At 40.6% G+C, this 22,450-nt stretch overlaps 1 protein-coding gene and 1 pseudogene across 1 annotated transcript in view; both read right to left on the bottom strand.

The window, feature by feature from the left end:
- Positions 1-1,597: 1,597 nt before the first annotated feature.
- Positions 1,598-2,077, bottom strand: LOC117283902 (annotated as a pseudogene).
- Positions 2,078-7,944: 5,867 nt separating this feature from the next.
- The window catches only part of Thap9 (THAP domain containing 9), a 16,488-nt gene continuing 1,982 nt past the window's right edge, over positions 7,945-22,450 (bottom strand). The window contains exons 2-5 of the mRNA XM_010628947.3: positions 20,927-21,122; positions 18,899-19,202; positions 16,851-17,001; positions 7,945-10,323 (exon numbers count right to left, since the gene is read on the bottom strand). Coding sequence (XP_010627249.1) covers positions 8,388-10,323; positions 16,851-17,001; positions 18,899-19,202; positions 20,927-21,122 — 2,587 coding nt within the window. The 3' untranslated portion in view covers positions 7,945-8,387. The remainder of the gene's footprint in view (positions 10,324-16,850; positions 17,002-18,898; positions 19,203-20,926; positions 21,123-22,450) is intronic.

Genomic DNA, 22,450 nt, shown 5'->3' on the forward strand with positions numbered 1-22,450 from the left:
ATATAATTGTTCTAATAAGAAATTCTGTAGTGAGTTCAATTCAAATTGGATTTAATGACTTACTAACGTAAATGTGTAGAGAAAGTTACAGAAAATGCTTGTTGTTGTTTTTCATCTACAATATTAATTTTTTTATTTATACCTTTAAAAAATAAAAACCAAGGGGCCAGGGATTTAGCTCAGTGGTTCTGCCACCTGCCTCACAAGCACAAGGACCCCAGTTCGATCCCCAGTACAAAAAAAAAAGAAAGTGAAACAAATAAAAACCAGGTCAGGGGATTTAGCTCAGTGGTTCCAGCACCTGTTTTGCAAGCACAGGGACCTGAGTTCGATCCCCGGTACCAAATCAATCAATCAATAAATAAAATAAAAACCAGCCAAATACTTAAGCAGTATGGTACACTTAAATTTTTGGTGGTGGTTTGTATTTTAAAAGAAACAGCTTTCTTGTGATTTACCTCAAATTCTGGTGGAAATGCTTACAGGAACTAGCTAATAAACAAAAACCAAGAGAAGCACATTCAAAATACTGATTTACTCCGGTAGCAAATGGCTGTTCTTTGAAGACTAATGAAGGTAGACAAGACATTAAAGCGAAATGGCTATTTCAAATACTCAGTACTTTACAAAGAAATTTTTTTTAAACTTTTTTGTAAAAGAGCTATGCATCTGTATCCACTGATATCAAATGCAATACCTAACAATATGACAACAAAACATGCCCATAATGAAAAAAAACATCTATTTTAATTTTTTGTTTTGTTTTGTTTTGTTTTGAGACAAGGTCTCACTATGTAGTTGAGACTGACTGGAACTCACTATGTAGCCCAGGCTGGTCTCAAACTCACAGTGATCCTCCTGCCTCAGCCTCCAGAGTGCTGGGATTACAGGCGTGCACCGCCACGCCCAGCTATTTTAATTTTATCTAAATTTGCTTGCAGTCAATAGTCCAGCAACATTTTCCTTTCAGTGCAGTACTTTCCCTTTCTCCATAAGGCTGTTCCTGAGAACCAGACAGTATAGGTAATGAGGGAGTTAATTTGGGAGTAATTGCTTACAGTTTTAAACAGACAGCAATTTTTTGCTTTCCCCTTAATGTGCTAATAGTTTGTCTAAAAACCTGCAATTCTTTGTTTTGTTTTTTGGTATGGAGGATCAAACCTGGGATCTTGTGCTTAAAAGGCAGGCAGCAGAACTACTGCGCTAAATCCGCCGGCCCAAAACCATGTAATTCTTAAAAAGGTACCATTTCTGATTTCTTTATTATTTGTAACCCTTGGAAACTAATCACATTAAACTACAAAATTAACAAATGTCTTGAAATCTGTATATAAAACACAAATTACCTCTAATTTCAAATTCTCATTAGTGTACCACTCAACCTTAAAAAAGAAAAAGTGGCTCCAAAGGTAGTCTTATACCATCTTTTTAAAAAGAAACTTGGGGGCCGGGGATTTAGCTCAGTGGTTCCGGTTCCGTTGCCTGCCTTGCAAGTGCAAGGACCTGAGTTCAATCCCTGGTACCAAAAAAAAAAAAAGATTAAAAACTGTTCCTTTAACTTTACACCCATTCCACGCCCTAACTCAGAACACATCATTTAATTGTCTTGGTCACAGATACTTCCAAAATAAAATTTTATTGCATCCCCACAGCATCTGGTTATCAGAAAAATCCATGCTTTCCTTTATTGAGAGTTTGGTCCGGCTTGTGTTCGTGTATCCTTTTCAGTATTCTTCATCCTTGTCTTTGCTTCTGGAGGCCTTTCCTCTGGTTCACTAAATTCATCTTAACATTAATAGCTGCTGCTACTGAAAGGCTTTTGGGAGCAGGAGTTGGAATGGTTTCTTTAGGTTTACTTGATCCAAGTTTGATGGAGGTGGCTGATGCTTTCTTTGTTGTCTGACCACCTATGGCAAATCCAAACTTGGAGGTCTTTATAGGCTTTGTTGGAGGTCTGCAGCTTCCTTAGCGGATCACTTCTCAGCACTGCAGCCGAAACTTTCCCATCCATTACTCTGGTGGCTCCATCTTGCTCCGTCTTCTCAGGCTTCGCCTCTCCTGCCTTTCCATCTGCCATTTTCTCAGCCATGGCCTCCCCTCCATGTCCCCTTATTTTCAAAAGTAACATTCTTTTCTTAGGAAATCTGTACATGTTCATTGTCAAACTTTTGAAAACTAGGGCCAGGAATGTAGTTCAGGGCACCCCACCTGCCTGGCAAGCACAAAGTCCTGAGTTCAAGTCCCAGTACCAAAAACAGTTTTGAAAAGTACAGGAAAGTGGGAGACCACCCTGTTGAATATGCCCAAAGCAGTCTGTAAGCAGTGCAGGCTATAAAGAGTTAATCACACAATTGGCTTAGTTTAATAAGTACATCTGAGGGCCAGGGATTTATCTCAGTGGTTCCACCACCTGGCTTGCAAGAGCAAGGACCCAAGTTTGATCCCCGGTACAAAATAAATAAATAAGTCCGACCAAAGCCTACACGACTAGGTAACATGGCAGCCAAGGGCAGAGTGATTTGCACCCAAATTCCATTTCCCAAATCAAGAATGCTTTGTTTCTGGGGCCCAGGATTTGGTTCAGTGGTTCTGCTGCCTGCCTTGCAAGCACAAGGGCCGGAGTTTGATCCCTGGTACCACAAAAACAGAAACAAATAAAAAAGAATGCTTTGTTTCTTCTCTTACAAGCCTTGCCTGTGTCAAGTAACATATCCCTAGCCACCACACAGAGCCCCCTTACCCCAACTAAACAATTACTGTGTCACCAGTAAATAGCGACAATTCTGGCTGTTCAGGGTCTTTTTTTTGGTACTGGAATCGAACTCGGGTCCTTGCACTTGCGAGGCAGGCAGAACCACTGAGCTAAATCCCCAGCCCTGTTCAGGTCTTTGCTTGCTCAGACACTAGCCATCTGAGCTCCCTGTCTCTAGTTCTCTCTCTAAGTCTTCGTTCTCACCATGCATTATAGTGCTGAGCAGGAGATCTCGACCAACTGCAAGGGTCTCTAATACAGGAAAGCAGTTTCAGTTTTAATCTGGGGGAATGGGAAGTCAGGTTGATGATGTGTCTCCCCCGACTTGAAGAAAGTCCTGCTCTCCTGATGGCTCTGCCTCCCAGCCTCCTCTCCTGATTTTTCCTCACCACCGCACCCCCACTCCCCTGACCCTGCAGCCTCTGAGCCATCACCAGTGCTGTTCCTTGGTGGCCCTGCCCTTCCTACCCTTTTCCAAGTCATCCCTCCCTGTCAAAGCTGGCTCCCCCAGCTTGTCACACACAGGTGGCCAAGGATCACTATATCCAGGGCAAATTCTATTGATCATTGGAGTAGAAGTGTTTTGCCATTACAACAAAACACCAGGGGCAGGCTAACTTAGCTGTCAAGTTTATTCAGTGTGAGTTTTAGAGGCGGGAAGGCAGTGGAAGGTGTCACAGCATGGCGGGAGCATGCTTGGGAGCAAGCAGACACATCTCCAAGGAGGAGATGGCCAGCAGAGAGGCCGGGCTTGCTCCTTGATAACCACGTCTGCCAGGGCCCACCGGGAGACCCCTCCCTGAGGTGTACCCCCATGGCCCAGGGCCTGCTACCAGTTCTGCTCTTAAAGACTGCACCCCAAAGCCTCCAGCCTGGGGGCAAAGCCTCGAACATGTGGACCTGTGAGGACACTCGAACCTCATCCCAGTGTGGTGCCCACAAAGCAACACGGACTCCACATCCTGCCTCGGGGCAGCCTCTACAATTCCCACAGGGTCTCCCGAGCCCGGGCGGGAGGGCTTAGCATTTACCACGCTCCCCATGTGATGGCTGGTGCGAGGCCCTGCACACGGGCAACTCAGAAGGATCTTGCTCTCCCTTTCTGCCTGCAGGCTTGGTCTTTCTGCTTGGGAAGCCTCATGCTTTGGGGTTTCATTATACCCTACATTGAAGCAGAGTGTGTCAGAACTGCAAAGGTAGGACCTTGCCCTTAATGTTGGCTACCAGCATTTACTGAGCACTGACTATGTGCAACAGGTCTGTTTCCAGTCCCTATTTAACTGTTCCAGCAAGGGTAGGAGGCAGGTGCTATCATAATTCCTTTTCTATAGGGAAGGAAATGAGGCTAAGGGAGGTGCAGGAAATGTCCCAATCTGTGCTGAGTGGTATACATGGCACCGAATCTCTTCTGGTATAGAAAAAAAGGTTTCCATTGTCAAATGTAGCTACCTGCATCCCCATAGAGAAGCCACAAGGCACACTCATGCACTAAAAGCCCTGAGAAGGACTGCAGCAAAAACAAACAAAAAAAACAAAAAAACTGTTTAGCTCAGGGTCCTTTTTTGGGGGTGGGGGGGTACCAGGGAATTGAACTCAGGACCTTGTGCTTGCAAGGCAGGCAGTGAAACCACTGAGCCAAATCCCTGGACCATGGTCTCTTTTATTGTAGACCTCACAGAACCAGACAGCAGTTTGGGGAATGCAGATTACGACCAACCTCCTCACTGACTGATGGGCTAATGAGGCCCCAGCCAGAGAGTGGAGTGGAGCAGGCACAATCCACATCTTTCTTGTGTACAGAGAAGGCCGCCTAGTCTGTTTTCATAAATATTTCACAGAACATTTTCTAATCAAGATCCCTCAATCATGGATGAGCCAATCAACAAACACCCAGAAAGGGCTGGGGATTTAGCTCAGTGGTGCCAAAGCCTTCCTTGCAAGCACAAGGACCCAAATTCAATCCCTAGTACCCAAAACAAAACTAGAAAGGATAGTTGACTTTATCCAAGGTCACACAGCCAATGAGAGACAGAAACAGAATTAGACACACAAAGAGATCCCAGGACTCTGAAATCCAAATATTCTTTAAAACACAAGTCAGACAGATGGAAGGAAGATGGAGGCTTAGTGTGTTCACGTCCAGCTGCTCCAGCCTTGCTGTTACTGCATGTTCTGTATGCACTGCTCAGATAGCTGCTGCCAGCACAGGAAGCCCCCAACGACCAGAAATGAGGAATACAAAACTCACTCAGCCGAGTGACACAGAGAGGCAGTAGAATGGAAGTAAGATAACAAAAGTTTACTCCACCGATGGGGGCCGATCACACATAAGCTGTGCCTAGAATGACGACGCACTGGGTTACAACTCCTCCTTTTATAGGCTTTCACAGCCTTGACTTCATTTGGGTGGTTACATTCCATTCTCACAGTTCACATCGCGGTCCCAGGGTAAACTTTTAACCCAGATGAAACAGTTCTTTGCAGTGGGGGAGTTTACCTTTAAGATTCACCTACTTACCTATTCTAGTCCATAGGAAGGGGGTGTTCAGGGTCGGGGGAGCAAATGTCAGCAGTGGGTTCTTTTATCAGACACTTTTACGATCAGGTGGCTCCAGTCTCTTTGGAGCTGAAGACCTTGATGCCCCAGTTATCTCAGGGTAAGACCAAAAGCCTCAGTCAGCAATCAGTGCCTTTGGTGCCTATTAGTTCTGAGCTAAACAAAACAAACCGCTGTTAAAGACAGCAGAAGCCATTTTACACTGTAACTCTCCATAGGTTTTTGCTACTTATAAAAGTTTTCCCTGTCATTACTTTGATTTCATTTCCATTCCCTGGTCAGCTGATAACCATATATTCATATTTTAAGGATATGTGACTATGTCCTTTGGTAACGTCTTCAGGTTTTTAACCTTATTTTTTATTGAGTTCTAAATCTTTGTATATTGTAGAATCATATCTATGAAATAAATGATCTGCAAGTTTTTCCTTTCACTCAATGGAATATCTCACTTCCTTTGGGGGGTGCCGGGGATAGAACTCTGGCCCTTGTACTTGCCAGGCAGGCTGCAGAACCAAAGCCAAATCCCTAGCCCTGTCCTTGATATAGTTTTGAACCATTGTTTTTTTTTTTTTTCCTTTGGGGGTCTCATTGTGGCTGTTTTCCAAATCCCTAGCCCTGTCCTTGATATAGTTTTGAACCATTGTTTTTTTTTTTTTGTTCCGGGGAATCAAATTTGGGACCTTGGGCTTGCGAGGCAGGCAGTGGCACCACTGAGCTAAATTCCTGGCTTGAATCACAGGTTTTAAATTTTCAGCAGTCTAATTTATTTTTTGTTCCTTATGCTTTTGATGTCTTAACTAAGAAATCAACACTTAATCCATATCTCTAATTTTTTACTCTATGAACTTCTAAATTTTATATCTAGGTCTCTTAATTTTTAATTGTTTGGCATGTGGATATCCAGTTGACCCAGGACTATTTGTTGAAAAGTAGGATGTACAAATTTCTAGATAATGTTTCTGAAGAAAAGAAACAAATAAAACAAGAAAACAAAAACAAAACTAGAAAGGATAGTTGACTTGAATTTGAAAGGATAGGGATTGAATTTGGGTCCTTGTGCTTGCAAGGAAGAAACAAAAAAAAATAGTAAAGGATAAAAATTATAACCAATTATGCTAACCATGTCTGAATGAATAATTTCACTTTAAAGTCTACCATACCAGGTAAATCTGATAGAAGACCTTGAACTCTTTCCTAACTACAAGAACAACTACCTGGGCTAAAGGCAGTGATGGCAACAGTCTCATTTTCAGTGTTCATCTGCCCAACTGATGCAGCACTTAAAAATGGAAAGACATCAAATTCTTCAAACACAGACTACATTAGTCCACTAGTCCAGCATAACAGCAAAGAATAGACACCATACATATGCAGCTTGCTTTAAATAAAGATCGGGTACAAAATGCAGACTTATGTAAACAATAAGTTAAAGGCGGGGATTTACAAATACTGCACAATATTCATACTTCTCAGTAGGTCTTGTGCAAAATGTAGTACAACACTGATTACACTTCAAAATATAAGCCTTTGAGGTAGAAAAAACAGCTGTATTAAAATAGGAGCTTCAATTAATACAGTTTTTATTTCAACAATCATTTTTTTGCAATTGTGAGTATTTTATTGTTTTTGTGATACCGGGGATGGCATCCAGGGCCGTACACAGGCTCGGCACGTGCTCCACCACTGAGCTGCACCCCCAGCTTACGTTTTCATATGAGGGTTAACTGTACTTCTGGACATTCATTAAACGACAAAAACACAACATCCTGTTTCTTCTCATTGCTTAGCATACTCCCCTTAGTGAAGGCAAATGTACCAATATGCTTGTCTATTTATCTTTCCAAATGCAGGTGTGAGAGGATGGAGAAATTTAGTGAGCTTCCACCTTCAGATTTAAACTCAACTTCTGGAAAAATCCATTCTATACGATTTTTCATGTCCACTGTCAATTGTCCACCTCATCCATCCGTATTAATCGCAAGCCATGGTATTTCATTATTCATTCAATGCTAAGCATCTCATTATTTTCGTTTCCCTGCAAACACTTCAGGAGTTCAAAGGCTTCTCCTCCCCATTTCTGAACCCTGAGCTGCTCCAACAGGAGTCAACTATTCACTCTGTGAAATCCCAGCACTACTAAGGCCGAGACAGGAGGATACGGAGTTCAGGCCCATCTTGGTTACAAGCAAGTTTAAGGCCAGCCTGGATTACACACCAAGACCTCAACCTTAAAAATAAAAGATTCAGCATCAATTATTCAAAAGCATGTTCAGTTAGGGGTACAGATTAATGGTTGTGCGTACTTCCCTAGCATGTGCAAGGCCCTGGGTTCAATCCCCAGCACCACAGAAGAAAAAAGTATTTCTGAGCTTGGGGCCTTGGCATAGTGAAAATCATGTCATCTTTGTTCCTCCCAGACTATCCTAGCCTAGCTACAAAACAGAACAATCTCATGGCTTCTGTACTTACCTTCTGCCTAACGAAGTACTTTTATTTGAAGGAACTCTGGGACATGGGGATTTTTATAATTGATATTTTGCTTTATCTAATGTTCAAACTACTATTTAACTTTCATATTTAAGAAAAAAAAAATTTTTTGGACACTGGGTCTAACTATGTAGCCCAGGCTGGACTCAAACTCATGGTGATCCTCCTGCCTCAGCTTTCCAGTGCTGGGATTACAAGTGTGCACTACCATATGAGGCACTCAGTGTACTTAAGAACTGTAAACAAAAGCTACTTTAGGAAATACAGTCTGTTTGTAAAAGGACTTGGTGCTTGGGGGTCTCCAAGTTTTTCAGTCACATGAATCAATTTTACAGAACTTTTAAGGTAGCGTTTTGGTGGTGGTCTAATACTACACTTAACTACTTCCTACAGTTTAGAAAATTCAGAAACCTTGCAGTCCACATGAGCACATTTTATGATATGCATTAAATCAGAATTCCAAAATTGTCCACTGTGCAGAACAATCAATTTATAAAATGTGATAAAGTGAGCTTTAATAAAAATGTGAACATATTTTAGGTTTCTCATTTGAATGGATACCCACTGTTATGGAGTAAAGGCCCGGATTTATTGGTATTGGTGAAACTTGGAACATCCATAATCCTGTAAAAATGACCAGTGTTTCCTTGGCGAAGCTTTCATTTCAAGTCTTTCTGAATGATGCCTTAAGGAGTACTGAGCTACGTCATTAGCTCTCATATTTAAGAAACAGATTATTATCTCCTTTAGCAACTTTACAAAGTGGTTGATGGCACACACTTCTCCATCAAAAAGATGCTCATCTAAATCTACGAAAAGGTAAGAGTGCCCAGAAAGCTCATGGAGTATTTTCTGTTGAAGAAACAGTTCCCTCTGTTCAGGAACTAGTTCAAAAATCGCCTTTCTTGAATGAGTTCTTACAACTTGGTCACAAATATGAATGACCCTACAGAGGCTTTCTGAAGGCAAATGAAACCCATTTTTCTTTTTAACACATAATAGTGACCCAGTTTTGGGGGCCTTGGGATCCGACGCATACAGTGCACCGATGCAGTCTTCACACAGCAAAAGAACTGACAACCTATCTGCAACGTACCCAGCACAGTAGATGAGCCTTTGCCTGTGCTCTGACAGGTCTAGTAAGGCCTCGCTGAGGGAGCAATCAGACCAGTCATGGCAAATATCCTCTTTGTGAAAGAGAGAATTTATGACACTGCCACCATACTGACGTTCAACTGTCCGAAGGGCCAGATCTTTCCTCTGAGCAATTGAAATGTCAAAGATGCTTACTTCACTTAGGAAAACTTCATCTTGAAATCTGTATCTGCTCTCCAAGTTATGGTACGCTTTCTGGAAAGCCATGCAGGTAAGGCTAGAACTGGTTACCAACATTTGCCTAAGCGTATTTAGAAAGAACTCTACATGGTCCTGACTGAACTTGTACGTCAGAAGATATGAAAAAGGCACAACCTTTGGAGAAACATAATTTTGGTAGAGCCATTTTAGGCTCTCCCCGTTAAGCAAAAATCCCAGAAATCCTAGTTTTCGTTTACCTTTAATGATCTGATTATTGCTATTGTCAGACAGTGTAAGAAAAATAGTCTTGGCTTCAATTAATACATGATTTATTTCACTAAAAGTTTCAGGCAATAGGGGTCTCTTAAATCCCTTTCCGTAACAGTTCCTACCATTAAAAATGTCAAACAGATTGCTAATTAAGCGTAAAAAATGAATGGTACCGATACAGTTTTGAAAAGGAGGCAGACCTAATGACAGCAAATATTCCAATGCAATGGCTACATTCTCACTAAAGAGTTGGGCAGCACAATTCATTTTCAGTACATGATTTTTCAAGTTTGCGAGTTTACTTGAGATTCCTTGCATACGTGCTAATTCCTGTTCACCTAGTAGGGCCAACTCTACAAGGTGCTGCCAATGTGCTGCTCCATTAATGAACTGAATGCTTTGATAGCTCTGAAATGCATTTCTTATTAACTTCAGCAAGTGGCAAGAATCAAAGAAGTATGCGATCTGTTGGCTAGAAGACGAAGGATGCTGGAACGTGCATTTGATGTTCTCTCCGTCCATATGTATTCCCAAGGCTTTAGCCATTTGGACACTGTGAGCTGTAGCATCAGATGTAACAGCCAGGACGGTCATCCCTACATCACTCAGTTTGCCAATAGTCAGACGAAGCAACTGAGCTTGCAAGTATCCACATGCTCGGTTTACAAAAAAGTAACCAAGAGGCACTCTCCAATGACCAAAAATACCCACTGCCATTAACAGAACAGTTTCTGCGGCCAGTGGCGTTTCATCGGCATCAAGTTTCCCAAGACCAAAGTCCATAAACCCTTGCAGACTCTGGCTGCTGGGATCCCACTGGAGCTGCTGCTTGAGAGGTATGCCTTTTATTATCAATGAGCAATACTGATAGCGCTGGTCTCCACTCTCTACTTTTTGTTGGAGGAAAGAAAAAATGTTGCTATTGAAGCCTGGACTGGACTTGCATTTGGACAGCCAACTGGAAAACATGAAAAGTGAAAAAGTATAAGGCACAAATGAAGAAATATAAAGATAAAAAAGATGAAAAGGGAAATACCTTAAATGGATTACAGTAGCCTCAAGTCCCTGTAGACATAAAGCCACTGTAAATATCCAAGGCACATTTTCAAGGATACATTCAGTAATGAAACAAGAATAAGTCTAGAAACAGTATTTTAAAATAATATACAACATAATTTAAAATTTCTCATTCTTTAAAAGTATACAAATCCTGCTGGGCACGGAGGTGTGGGCCTGTAACCCAAACACTTAGGAGACTACAGCAGGACTGCAGTGAATTCGAGGCCAGCCTACACTACACAGCCAGACCTTGTCTCAAAAAAAATGTATACAAACCAACACCCGAGTTTGTTCTAATTCATCCTTTCAAGACACAGATCCCAAAGCAGTCTTACCTGTAAATCCACTTAAAGGAGAAAACTACTGAATAGGTGGGAACCCTTGAGAGCTTCTAGTCCATTCACATTTTATAGGCTAGGAAACTGGCACAGAGAGTCAGGGTAAGTGACTTGGCCTCTGTTGTGCTTCTAGGAACGAATGTGGGATGGAACCCAGCTTCCTCACAGCCAGGGCTTCAATGTGTTTTTCAGTCCTAGCCTCAAAGGAAACCTTGGTGGCTGTTAAGGACTCTTCATTTTCTCATCTTTACATAATACATTTTGCACTATCACCTCAGGAGCTCTTCCTAGCACACCTGATGTTCTGGACTTCCAAGTATCTTTTCTGTTATTACTGTTACTATTTTCAGAATGCTTCTTGATTTTTTCCCCCCTTCTTACTTCTAATTTGCTCCTTTTAATTTGTTGTACATCCAGAGAAAGAAAACAGCTATATACATAGCACTGGAGATTGAACTTGGAACCTTGTGCTTGGGAGGCAGGTTGCAGCACCGCTGCCTGTATATATATTTTAAAACAGGATCTTGCTATGTAGTTTAGGCTGGCCTTGAACTCACTATGTAACCCGGGCTGGCTTGGAACTCATGGTGATCCACATGACTCAGTCAAGTGCTGACCACGCCCAGCAAAAACAGCCATTCTGCGATCTTCTACAACAAGGTTACATAGGGCCAGGGATTTAGCTCGGCGGTTTGGTGGCCTGCCTTGCAAGCGCAAGGACCCCTCAATCCCCGGTACCAATAAACAAACAAACAAACAATAAATAAATAGAATAAGGTTACACTCAGGTGTGTGGTGCCACATGCCTGTAATCCCAACACTTTGGAGGCTGGGGCAGGAGGACTGCCTTGAGTCTGAGGCCAGCCTGGACTACATAGCAAGACCCTGTCTAAAACAAACAAACAACAACAAAAAAAGATTACAGTAGATTCATTTGGAAGTAGAGACTGAGGTGTTCATCTATAACTGAAATAAATCATTCACATTTCTTTTTTTACATTTTTAGGGCTTTTGTAAATATTTCAGTTGTAATCTACATTTCACAAATAAAATTCACCTTTTCTATATATCATGCACTTTCACATACAAAATATACATACATGTTACTCTTCAATGGCAACTATGATACACTAAAACTGATTTCATGCACTAATGGTTTTTTTTCTTTTGCTATTGGGGACAGAACTCAGGACTTGTGCTTGTAAGGCAGGCAGACGTAACACTGAGCTAAAATCTCTGGCTCCAAATGGTTCTGAAATACATTTATCTGATGCCAAAAGACATAAATTGTAAGTAGCTTATTTTTGACAAAAGCATCAGTTGTTTGTAATTTAAACTAAGACTCTAATAGTAAGACAATGAGAAAACAGGACAGTGGTATTACAGCTCTCCAGTATGTTAAAAACTCCCAAGTATTGTACAGTGGTACCTTGGTTTGCAAACTTAATTTGTTTTACAATTTTGGGGAAGAGGGCTATGGTCATGTTTGTTGTCACCCAATGCAGTTTGTGAACTGAAGCAAAATTTTGCTCAAGGCTTTTGTTTGCAAACCAAATCATTTGTGAACTGAGATATTTTGCTTAAAATTTAGCCAAACATAGTGGTGCATGCCTGTAGTTCCAGCACTCTGAGAGGCCAAAGCAGAAGGATCACAAATTCATGCCCAACTTGGGCAACTTACCGAGAACCTATTGCAAAATAAAAAGGGCTGGGATGAAGCTTAGTGTGAAAGCCCTAGGTTCCATCTCTAGCACTACTAGGAAAAAAATCTACATGTACCTGTACAGTAATTTTTTAATATTAGGATTCTCAAATGAACACCAGATGTGCAAATGTCTCATATCCAAAAAGTATGTAATGAAACTTAAAAACTACATAATGCCTCTGTAAGGTTTTAATCTAAAAAAAAAAAAATTTCTTTTAAAAGACAGGGCCTTGCTACGTATTTTAGTCTGGCCTTGAGCTCACTATGCAGACCAAGATTGCCTTGAACTGCCGTGATCCCTCCTGCCTCAGCCTCCTGAATGCTGGGGTTACAAGCATACGCCACCACACCTAGAACAGATATGCTTTTAAATGTCCTTAATTATAAAGCTATATAGAAACATTTTCAATATGTACAGTTTATTATAGTTAAACCATAAATAATTTAACCAAACCACACTGAAGGATATTTAGGTTTCACATTTTCACACATAAGCAGTGCCATGGTGTGTGTGTACACCTGTATGCTCACATTGACACACACTTACGCTATGCACCTAATTCCTAGGAACAGAAAGCAGAGGTAAATTGTGTGTGCGTTGTGTTTTTTTGGTACCAGGAATCGAATTTGGGACCTCGCGCTTGGAGAGGCAGGTGGCAGAACCACTGAACTAAATCCCCAGCCCAAGCAGAGGTAAATTTACATGTGCATGTTTTCGGATAAATGAACTAAACTTTCATAAGAAATTCAAAACAAATTTTGGATTTCAGGTGCACATAATTGAGTGGGCCAATTTAAAGCTCATAAAGTCCCAAACCATCCTTCAGAGAGCTCATACCAATTTGACTTTACAGTCAACAACATTCTTTCCATTGTTTGGGTACTGGGGATTGAAATCAGGACCTTGCACTTATGAGGCAGGCATGGTGCCACTGTACTAAATTCCCAGCCCTCAACATGATCTTTTTCTTTTTCCCCCCCAGACAGGGTCTCACTATGTAGTTGAGACTGACCTGGAACTCACTATGGAGCCCAGGCTGGTCTCAAACTCACAGTGATCCTTGTGCCTCAGCCTCCTGAGTGCTGGGATTACAGGTGTGCACCACTGTCTATCCTCAACATGATTTTTAATGTAACTACCATCTAGTAGCTTTGTCATGGAATGATCAGCTGGGTGACTTAAAACAGCCTGGAAGCAAGGTAGACCCCATTATACTGAGGGTACCAAACTTCCTCTACAGGAAGTGCTTTCTCTCACGGTCATCACCCGTAGAGGAAGTTAATTTACCTGCAGTGAACACACAGAAGCTGTGTAACAGGAAATACAAGTAACAACTGCGCAGGCTTTTTCTATGACCAAGACCATACTAACTGCATCATTATTACATAAAATTAGGAAAACTGACATTATTACATGACTTCACAGCACTTGTGAAAGCACGCCATTTTAGTAACCAAAGCCCTGAAAGTTCAAAAAGCAAATTCTAAGTTGTAGTCAAAAAAGAACTGAGAGAACTGAAAAAGGATCTAACATCAGTACAAAAAAAAACTCAGGTGTTAGATGCACCTAAGAATTAAAGATGTATGGCAATTAGAATTAGTGAGGTAATTACCTAACCAAACCAAATAACAGTTTAAGCTTGGTCTGTCATCACCAAATAGCCATCTGTTTAACAATTTTTACCACAAATTTGGCACTACATTTTTGCGTAACTTATTTCTCTGGTCTCTGAGCTGATTGTGTGTATTTCCTCCTTTGTCTTCAAACTTCTGATGCTTCCCTCAACTCTACTAATAAGCTTTATTTTATTGAGAAAATAGAAGTACTCAATCATTCTCGTGAGCGAGCAAACATGCTGAACACCTGCCAAATCAAACACCCTTCCTTCTACCTACCTAGAGACCCATTTTCCTGCTGTCTTTCATAGGAAAATGGCCTCAAAGAGCCTATAATTACTTTTTTGTTTTTTCAATTTCTGATGTCTTGACTCCATCAGCCAGGTTTACCTCTTCACGCTCCACTGTAACTGCTTTTGTCAAGTTCATCAAAGACCTCCACCTTGCATAACCCAAGGGTCAATTTTCGGTCCTCATCTTACCTGATCTCCCAGCAGCATTTGACAGACTGGACTATTCCCTCCTTGAAAAACTTTCTATACTTGGCTTCCAGGCCATCACAGTCTCCTCGTTTTCCTCCTGCCTCACTGGCTGCTGCTGATCAATAAATATTTATTTAATAAATAATTATCAAATGTGATTATACAGATCTAACACCTAAGTATAGCTGTGTTAAAAGCAGATCTAAGGGCCAGGGATTTAGCTCAGTGGTTCTGCTGCCTGCCTCACAGGCTCAAGGACCTGAGGTCAATCCCCAGTACCAAAAAAATGGGTTATAACTAAAAAACAAGTGTGTTTGACCATTCAGATTTTTTTGGCTAAAATCTCGGTATCCTTAATATATAATAATATCTGGATATCAAACAAAATTTTCTTGATAGCTGAACAGGTCAAAAAGCCTGGAGCTAGGGATACAACTTAGTGGTAGAGTGCTTGCCTAGCATGCACAAATCACTGGATTCTACCCTCAGCATCAAAGTCTGGAGCATGCAATATATACCATGCTGCTCATAGGAGTTACCCTGTGGAAGCAGGGGAAGGAAAAGGTTAAAAATGTTTTTCAACTGGGCATGGTGGTGCACGCCTGTAATCCCAGCACTAGGGAGGCTGAGGCAGGAGGATCACTGTGAGTTCCAGACAAGTCTGGGCTACATAGTGAGTTCCAGGGCAGTGTCAACTACTAGTGAGACCCTGTCTCAAAACAAAAGACAACAAACAAACAAACAAACAAACAAAAAGTGTTTTTCAGACAAGGATTTAGCTCAGTGGTTCCGCTGCCTGCCTTGCACGTGCAAGGGCCCGAGTTCGATTCTCTATACCCCCCCCAAAATGTTTGTTTTTCATCTTTCGTATTAGTATACTTACATATTACTTGAATATTTTATAATAAGCATATATTACTGTAATCTTAAAAGTGTACCTTAGCTACAACCAAAGTGCCCAAAGAAATAAACAACCATGTGAATACTGGAATCTTAAACCAGAACATAATAGTACAACAGAGATTACAAAGCAAACATGAGAAGAGACAAGTGTGAGTTCGATTTTGCAGCCAAGTTTTTATCTAGCTAGAAATTGACAGAGAACTTTGGGAAATGAAGAAAATCCTGGGAAAATAAAGACCAAGAAGCCTTTACATAAACCATAGCGAAAAACCAGTAATACTTTAGTGCAGAAGAAGATAGACCAAAAGTATAGGAAAAATATCAATGTCGTTTCTATCAAAACATCTCATGCTTAGCAGATGGATACTATAAAAAAGTATAATACTTATGAAAGAGTAATCTTATACCCATATACTCCTCTCAAAACAGGAAGTAGCAAGCATAACCAAAAAAATGGAAAACAATATAAATGTCCAAAGGCTGGGGAAGGGTTAAGAAGGGAAGGACTACCTGATATTATGCAGCTATTAAAACTTATCTGTAATCAAGTTTGGTAGTACATGCCTGTAATCCTAGCACGCTAGGAGGCTGAGGCAGGAGGATCACAAATTCAAGCATAGTCTTGGCAATTAGCAGTTTAGAAGACACTGTCTAAAAGAAAAAAAAAATTTTTTTTTTAAAAGAGTCTGTAGAAAGTGGCGAAAACAGTATAAAAGTTAGTGGGGAGCATCTTAGCTACTAGAGAGGTTGAGATAGGATAATAAGGTTGAGGCCAGCCTTAGCAACTTAGTTAAGACCCTGTCTCAGAGTTAAACAATAAAAGGATATAGCTCAATGGTAGGTACTTGCCTAGCATGTGTGAAGCTCTTTGGGGGGAGTGGGTAACTTATAAACTTAAATTATTTATTAATTTTATAAGACATCACTAAGAAGTCACTGTGTTATTTGCTTCATGTTGAGATACATAAGTATTATTTGTATCCGGCCAGAAATCCTGAAAGATTTATCAAAATCTGGTCCCTGAACCAGGTATCTACACTACATCAAATGCGGTGCTTACAAGCAATGCAGATTTCTGTGCTGTTTCAGACCACTGGAACTGCTCTAGATGTTTCAGGACAGTAACATTAGAATTAGTGAAGTGCACCAGAAATTTCACTATTGCGGAACTGAAATTTTACCCCCCATAGCATCTTTAACATTTCAGAGATGTAAAAATGTATCAGGTAATGAATGTATCTTCATCTTGTTTGTGAAAGTATCGCTGTTGAGATAACATGCAAACACCACTTAGAAGTTTCTAAAAGGAGGAAAACGTGCTAATACTCAGTGTAAAAAAATGAAATAGAACAAAATATTTGCTTTGTTTAGCATCACTTACGTTCTGAGGATGGAAGCATGAGGCAGCTTAAGAATCTTTCTGACGTAGTCATAGACTTTACTGCTGCACAAGTATAGCGTGCATGCAAACTGTTTCATTTCCGTGGAGTACTCAGCTGTTTCTTTCCAGTTATATAAGTCCCATTTAAAATCTGTTAAGAGAAATTATTTTTATAATGAGAAATGTGAAGAGTAACATTTTCAGACCGGGGGGAAGGGGAAGGCGACCACCCGGAATCACCCAACTTCAGAGTCAAGTCCACTATCACAAGACATGGACTACAGTATTTGGATATATAGACCGAACTTCATGTCACCTTGTACCTGAGGCTAATACCACTTAAGGCCCCTGACCTATCTGCCCTGAATAATTCAATAGCAATAGGAAAGAAACAAAAAAAAAAAATTCACCTTGAATCATGTTTATTTACTGGCAGCCGGACTGGAAATCTTTAGAGGAAAGGAAGAAACTGAAATAATGAGACCGAATTAAATCTCTGGGTTATAAGGACTTTTCCCCCTTTTGTTTCCTCATTACTATTTAGCTGAGTGTGAAAATTAGATATGAGAAATATTTTTGGGAAAAGTGTGCTATTCAGGTTTAGTAGTCCATCTTGCCTGCTATTAGGGGGGAAAAAGTCTCCCCATTTGGAGATAAGGACTCTGTTCTAGGAACAGGGTATGCTTCTGTTTCCCCCCAAAATAAGTTTAAAATCTGCTTCTTTCATCAAAGACTAAACTGGGAATTCTTGTGTCCCTTTTCCTGGTAGACAGACACCTAAATAGTCTTTCCATTCTGTAGGGAACTAGGACATGATATGCATAGATTGGTGAGGGGCTAGATTACAGGTCCCCAGATTACAGGGTGTCCTCCCCACCCAAGACCCAAGGTCAGACATTAACTTGCCTCAGGAACAGAGAAGTTCCTGGCTGTGTGGAAAGCCATAAACAAAGCACTCCAGAGACCAGGTAACACCACTTAGGACAATAAACTATGCAAATATCCAGGTTCTAGGAAGGACTTTTTCCTTTGAGATGTTAAACTTGGTCTCAATCTTGCTATTCTACACCCTCCCCCGCCCTTCTTTGTGAATAATAAAAGTGGATCCTCCCAGGAGTTAGGGGAAGCAGGTTCAGTAGTTTCCTCCCAGTCTTGCATTGAAAATTGTGTATTGTGTCTGTTTCTTTTATTCCCCATCATTCTCCCAACAGGCATTCAGGGGCCTGAAGAGCTCCCATCTATAAATTCTACTGTGCATTTCAGGGAAAAACAAAACAAAACAAAAACTCAGACTGATAAAATCTCCAAGTGCCAAGATTTTGCAGAGCTGGATGTGGGCACACACACCTGTAATGCCAGCACTTAACAAAACTGAGGTAAGAGTTCGAGGCCAGCTGGGTAACACAGTAAGTCTGAACCTGCCCTGAGCTACAGGGGGACAATCTTGTCTTCAAAATAAACAAACAGCCGGCCTCCTGATAGCGCATGCCTGTAATCCCAGCACTCAGCACTGGGGAGGCTGAGGCAGAAGGATCACTGTGAGTTCGAGACCAACCTGGGCTACATAGTGAGTTCCAGGTCAGTCTCAACTACATAGTGAGACTGTCTCGAAAACCCAATGAATAAATAAATTAAATAAATAAAAAAATAAAAACTGTAAATTTTCTAGCTCCACTGTATTACAAGATATTGGTAATAAATTATGTAGCAATTAAAAGTATAAAGAATTTCTAGTAGCATGGGTCAAAATTGTGCTCAAAACGAAAAGTACAGAAAATTGGATAAGATCTCACTTCTGAATAATGGGATTATGCATTATTTTTACTGTTTAAATATTTCTTTGCTTTTTCAATATTAAACTTGTTGCTTTTATACCTGGAAGACCAAGAGATCGCAAAAGGACTTTGATGGTTACTCTTCATTCTTGCTTATGTTGAGATTCTTCCCTTCCCAGCTGAAAGCATGTTCTCATAAGCAATGTCAAAGTAAAGATTTACTGGAAAAATAAAGAGCCATTTTGTAAATCTTACAGGCCACTGGGAGAGTACCTGAAAACTGTGCTCGCAGCAGACACTCTGTTTCTTCAGAAAGTAGTTTTTCTTCTACAAGCGCATCAATTAATTGCAAGCCCTTTCTCCTCTTGATCATTCTGTAGTTTTTTACAGTGACAATTCTTTTTGGGGACATTTGTAACATTTGTTGCACCTCAGCCAGTTTCTCTGCACCTACTGTCCAGGGATTTCTTAAACTGTAGTTATGGTCTTCAGTAGCAACCTCTTCAGAATCATCTAGAAGTGGCTGTTTTTGGATGTTCTGACTTGCTTTACCTGTAAGATGTACACCTGGAGGAACCTGTAACAGAAATAGAAAATTAAGGTTATTTTAGAAATCATCCCTTAGTAGATTATGTATAAAAATACTGAATAGAAAGCACTCACTTGGTTGTCTTGGAGAGTTAGATATGAAAGAAAAGATCATAAACTCTGCACTTAAAATGCATAGTCTACAAGACCATACAAAGTTGTCTTTCGCTTGCATCTATCCAGAAGTATTAATGTGATGCTAAAAGTTTCTGAAATGATTCCAACAACCAGAAGGGCTGCGTGCAGAGTTGCATGCTTGCAGTCTCAGCACTCTGAGAGGCTGAAGCAGGAGACTCTCAAGTTCAAGTTCTGCTCCAGCAATTTAGTGCAAATCCTGCCTCAAAAATAAAAGCACTGGGGTTTGAAGCTCAGGGTAAATTTCTGGGATTCACTTCCCAATGCTCAAAAAAGGCAGGGGGTTGTGGTAGTAATTTGGTAAAGCTTCCTGGAACCTTTTGAGTAGTCCTTTGTTTTGTTTTTGGTACAGGGGATCCGGCTCCCGCCTTTGCTGCTTGCGAGGCAGGCAGCAGAATCACTGAACCAAATCCCAAGCCCTTCGAGTAGTCCTTTGAAGGGCCAGTAACATGGTTTAATGGAAAGGACACAGGGCTTTGGAGTTATTACTCACTGGATTTGAATTCTTGTTCTCTTACTTATTAGCTGTCATTTAATTTAAACGCTATAGGGCTGGGGATTTAGCTTGGTTGGTTCTGCTGTCTGCCTTGCAAGCCCAAGGTCCCAAGTTTGATCCCAGGTACCAAAAAATAATATTAATAATTTAAACACTATAATCCCTTACCTCCTCACCTATAAAATGAGGACTGTTTTGAGGATAGAGTAAAATAATTTATGTAAATCTTCTAGAAGAATGCCTAGGCCGTTTTAGGTCTCAAAAAAAAGTACACAAAGGCATAAAAGCAGTATATGATTTGAAATTATATTGAGGGTAGTTAAGAGGTGCACAGATCAATTAATGGGAAGCTAAAGGAACACAAAATTTGAATTTAACACCAACTATGTAGGTTTTGAGGGAGGGGGCACAAAATAACACAATCCTGAAAGGGGACTCCAGTGAACAGCAGTAAGGAAGGATAAGGTCAGACCACTCAGGTAACTGTCACAGACTGTGTTGAAAGAGAAAGCCACACTCAAGGATTGTGGTTAGGTAAAAAAACGGCACACAGTAAAAGGAAACAAGAATGCAATACCAATATGAACATTCTAGAAATCTCACTCTCCATGTACTTTTTCTTTTCTTTTTTTTTGGCACTGGGGATCAAACTCAGGTCCTTGTTCTTGCAGGGCAGGCGCCGGAACTACTCAGCTAAATCCCCACCCCTCCATGTACTTTTTCTTTTATCAGTGTTATTAATCATATTTTGGTTAAGATCAGTAACATTATTAGGAGCCAAAAAAAAGATAACTTCAAAGTATTATGAAAACTGGATCACATTTAACACAAGCCTGAATTCTAAGGCCATTCATATTATTAACTAGTTGATTTTTGTGATTATACTTTTTATAAAAGCTTGAGGACAGGATGATAACATTACAAATACATTAAAAAAACTTCTAAGGCATTTAAATCCATTATTATATCTATTTTAAACCTGGGGATTTTCTCATCTCTGTAAATACTAGCAGCAATGTTAACCGCCATGATTTTAAAAGGCTGTGTGCAATTTAGTCCTGTCTGCATCTAGATTTAAGTACCTTGCGTAGAGAAAGTGAAGGCACAGCTCCTTTTTTCAGCTTTCTTCTTACACCGTAGGACTCAAAGTCACTTTTCTGAAAATGCCTGGAACACAGTATAGCACCTGGTCCTGGAATCCAAATTTTTTTGCTTCTGGGGTCCACACGGTTGACAGCCCTGATCCATTTGGAGCGCTGTATCGTATCAGTTGGAAATCTAAAGCAACCATATTAAAGTTTCATTACCATGACGATAGTATGTAACGCTATGGTGGTAGTTATTACATAAAATTATTCATCAACTGCTATATGTAAACATAAAGCCTAGTAAAACTTTACCAAATTTCAAAGTTTTTTTTTTTAAATCCAAAAGTTCAATATTTTAATGTTTGAAACCAATGGGGGGCAGTGTTCACTTCAGCAACACATATGCTAAAATTGGAATAAAACGCGGCGGGCGGGCAATTCTCATATTAAATATCCTACCACAGGGTGTTCACTGCCTACACTTACGGAAATCTGTTCCAAGTTAAACAGTTAAATGATGCCTCTTTCCCTTGCCTGTGGTGATTTTAAACTAGGTCACAAATTTTTCGGTACCCATAACGTACTTGTCCTTTAAAGAGGTGGAATCTACTCTCCCTCTACTTGTATATGGGCTGGAAAAAGTAGAAGTGACCAGATAGTAGGTCATAAAAGGCACAGAGACTTCCTTTTTGCTCTTTCAACTGAATGGCTTGATACAGACAAGTTACCTACCAGGTATGAGCAGTCCGAAGCATCTCTTTGGGAAAAACTGAAGCCTCTACCCAAAGGCTATAGGAGTTAATCTATATTTTGTTGTTTTGAGACAGCGTCTAGCTTTGTAGTTTAGAGTGGAAAGAGAAATTTAAGAGTGTGTTCAAACAGCTGGATATGGTGGCTCACACTGTAATCCCAGCACTTTAGGAGACTGAGGCAGGAGGATCACCACAAGTTCAAAACCAGCCTGGGATACACAGTGATATCCTGCCTTAAAAAAAAAAAAGTAGTCAGACAAGCAGGGTGTGGCTAGGCATGGTGGTACATGCCTGTAATTCCAGCACTTGGGAGGCTGAGACTTGAGGATTACAGAGTTCAAGGCCAGCCTGAACATATTTTAGTCTGAACATATGGTCTCAAAAAACAAAACAAAAACAATCCAAGCTGGGTGTGGTAATATATGTCTGTAATACCAGCACTCTAGGAGGGCTGAGACAGGAGAAATCCAAGTTCAAGCCCAGCTTGGGCAATTTAGACCCACTCTCTTAAAACAAAAATGGCCAGGGATTTAGCTTAGTGGTTTCAGTGCCTGCCTCACAAGGGCAAGGACCCAAGTGCAATCCCTGGTACCATTAAAAAAGAAAAAGGTCTGGATAGGTAGCTCGGTGTGAAGGTGACTGGTTTCAAGTTTAAGCACAAAACAAAACAAAACAAAAACAAAACAACTCTGGGACTATGGTTAAACAGAATTCCACTCTCAACCACTTTGAGAAAGAATATGGAATTGCAAAGCCTCTATTCTAA

The sequence above is a fragment of the Fukomys damarensis genome, unplaced genomic scaffold (genome assembly GCF_012274545.1).
Source record: "Fukomys damarensis isolate Sample0158 unplaced genomic scaffold, DMR_v1.0_HiC HiC_scaffold_32, whole genome shotgun sequence".
NCBI lineage: Eukaryota > Metazoa > Chordata > Mammalia > Rodentia > Bathyergidae > Fukomys > Fukomys damarensis.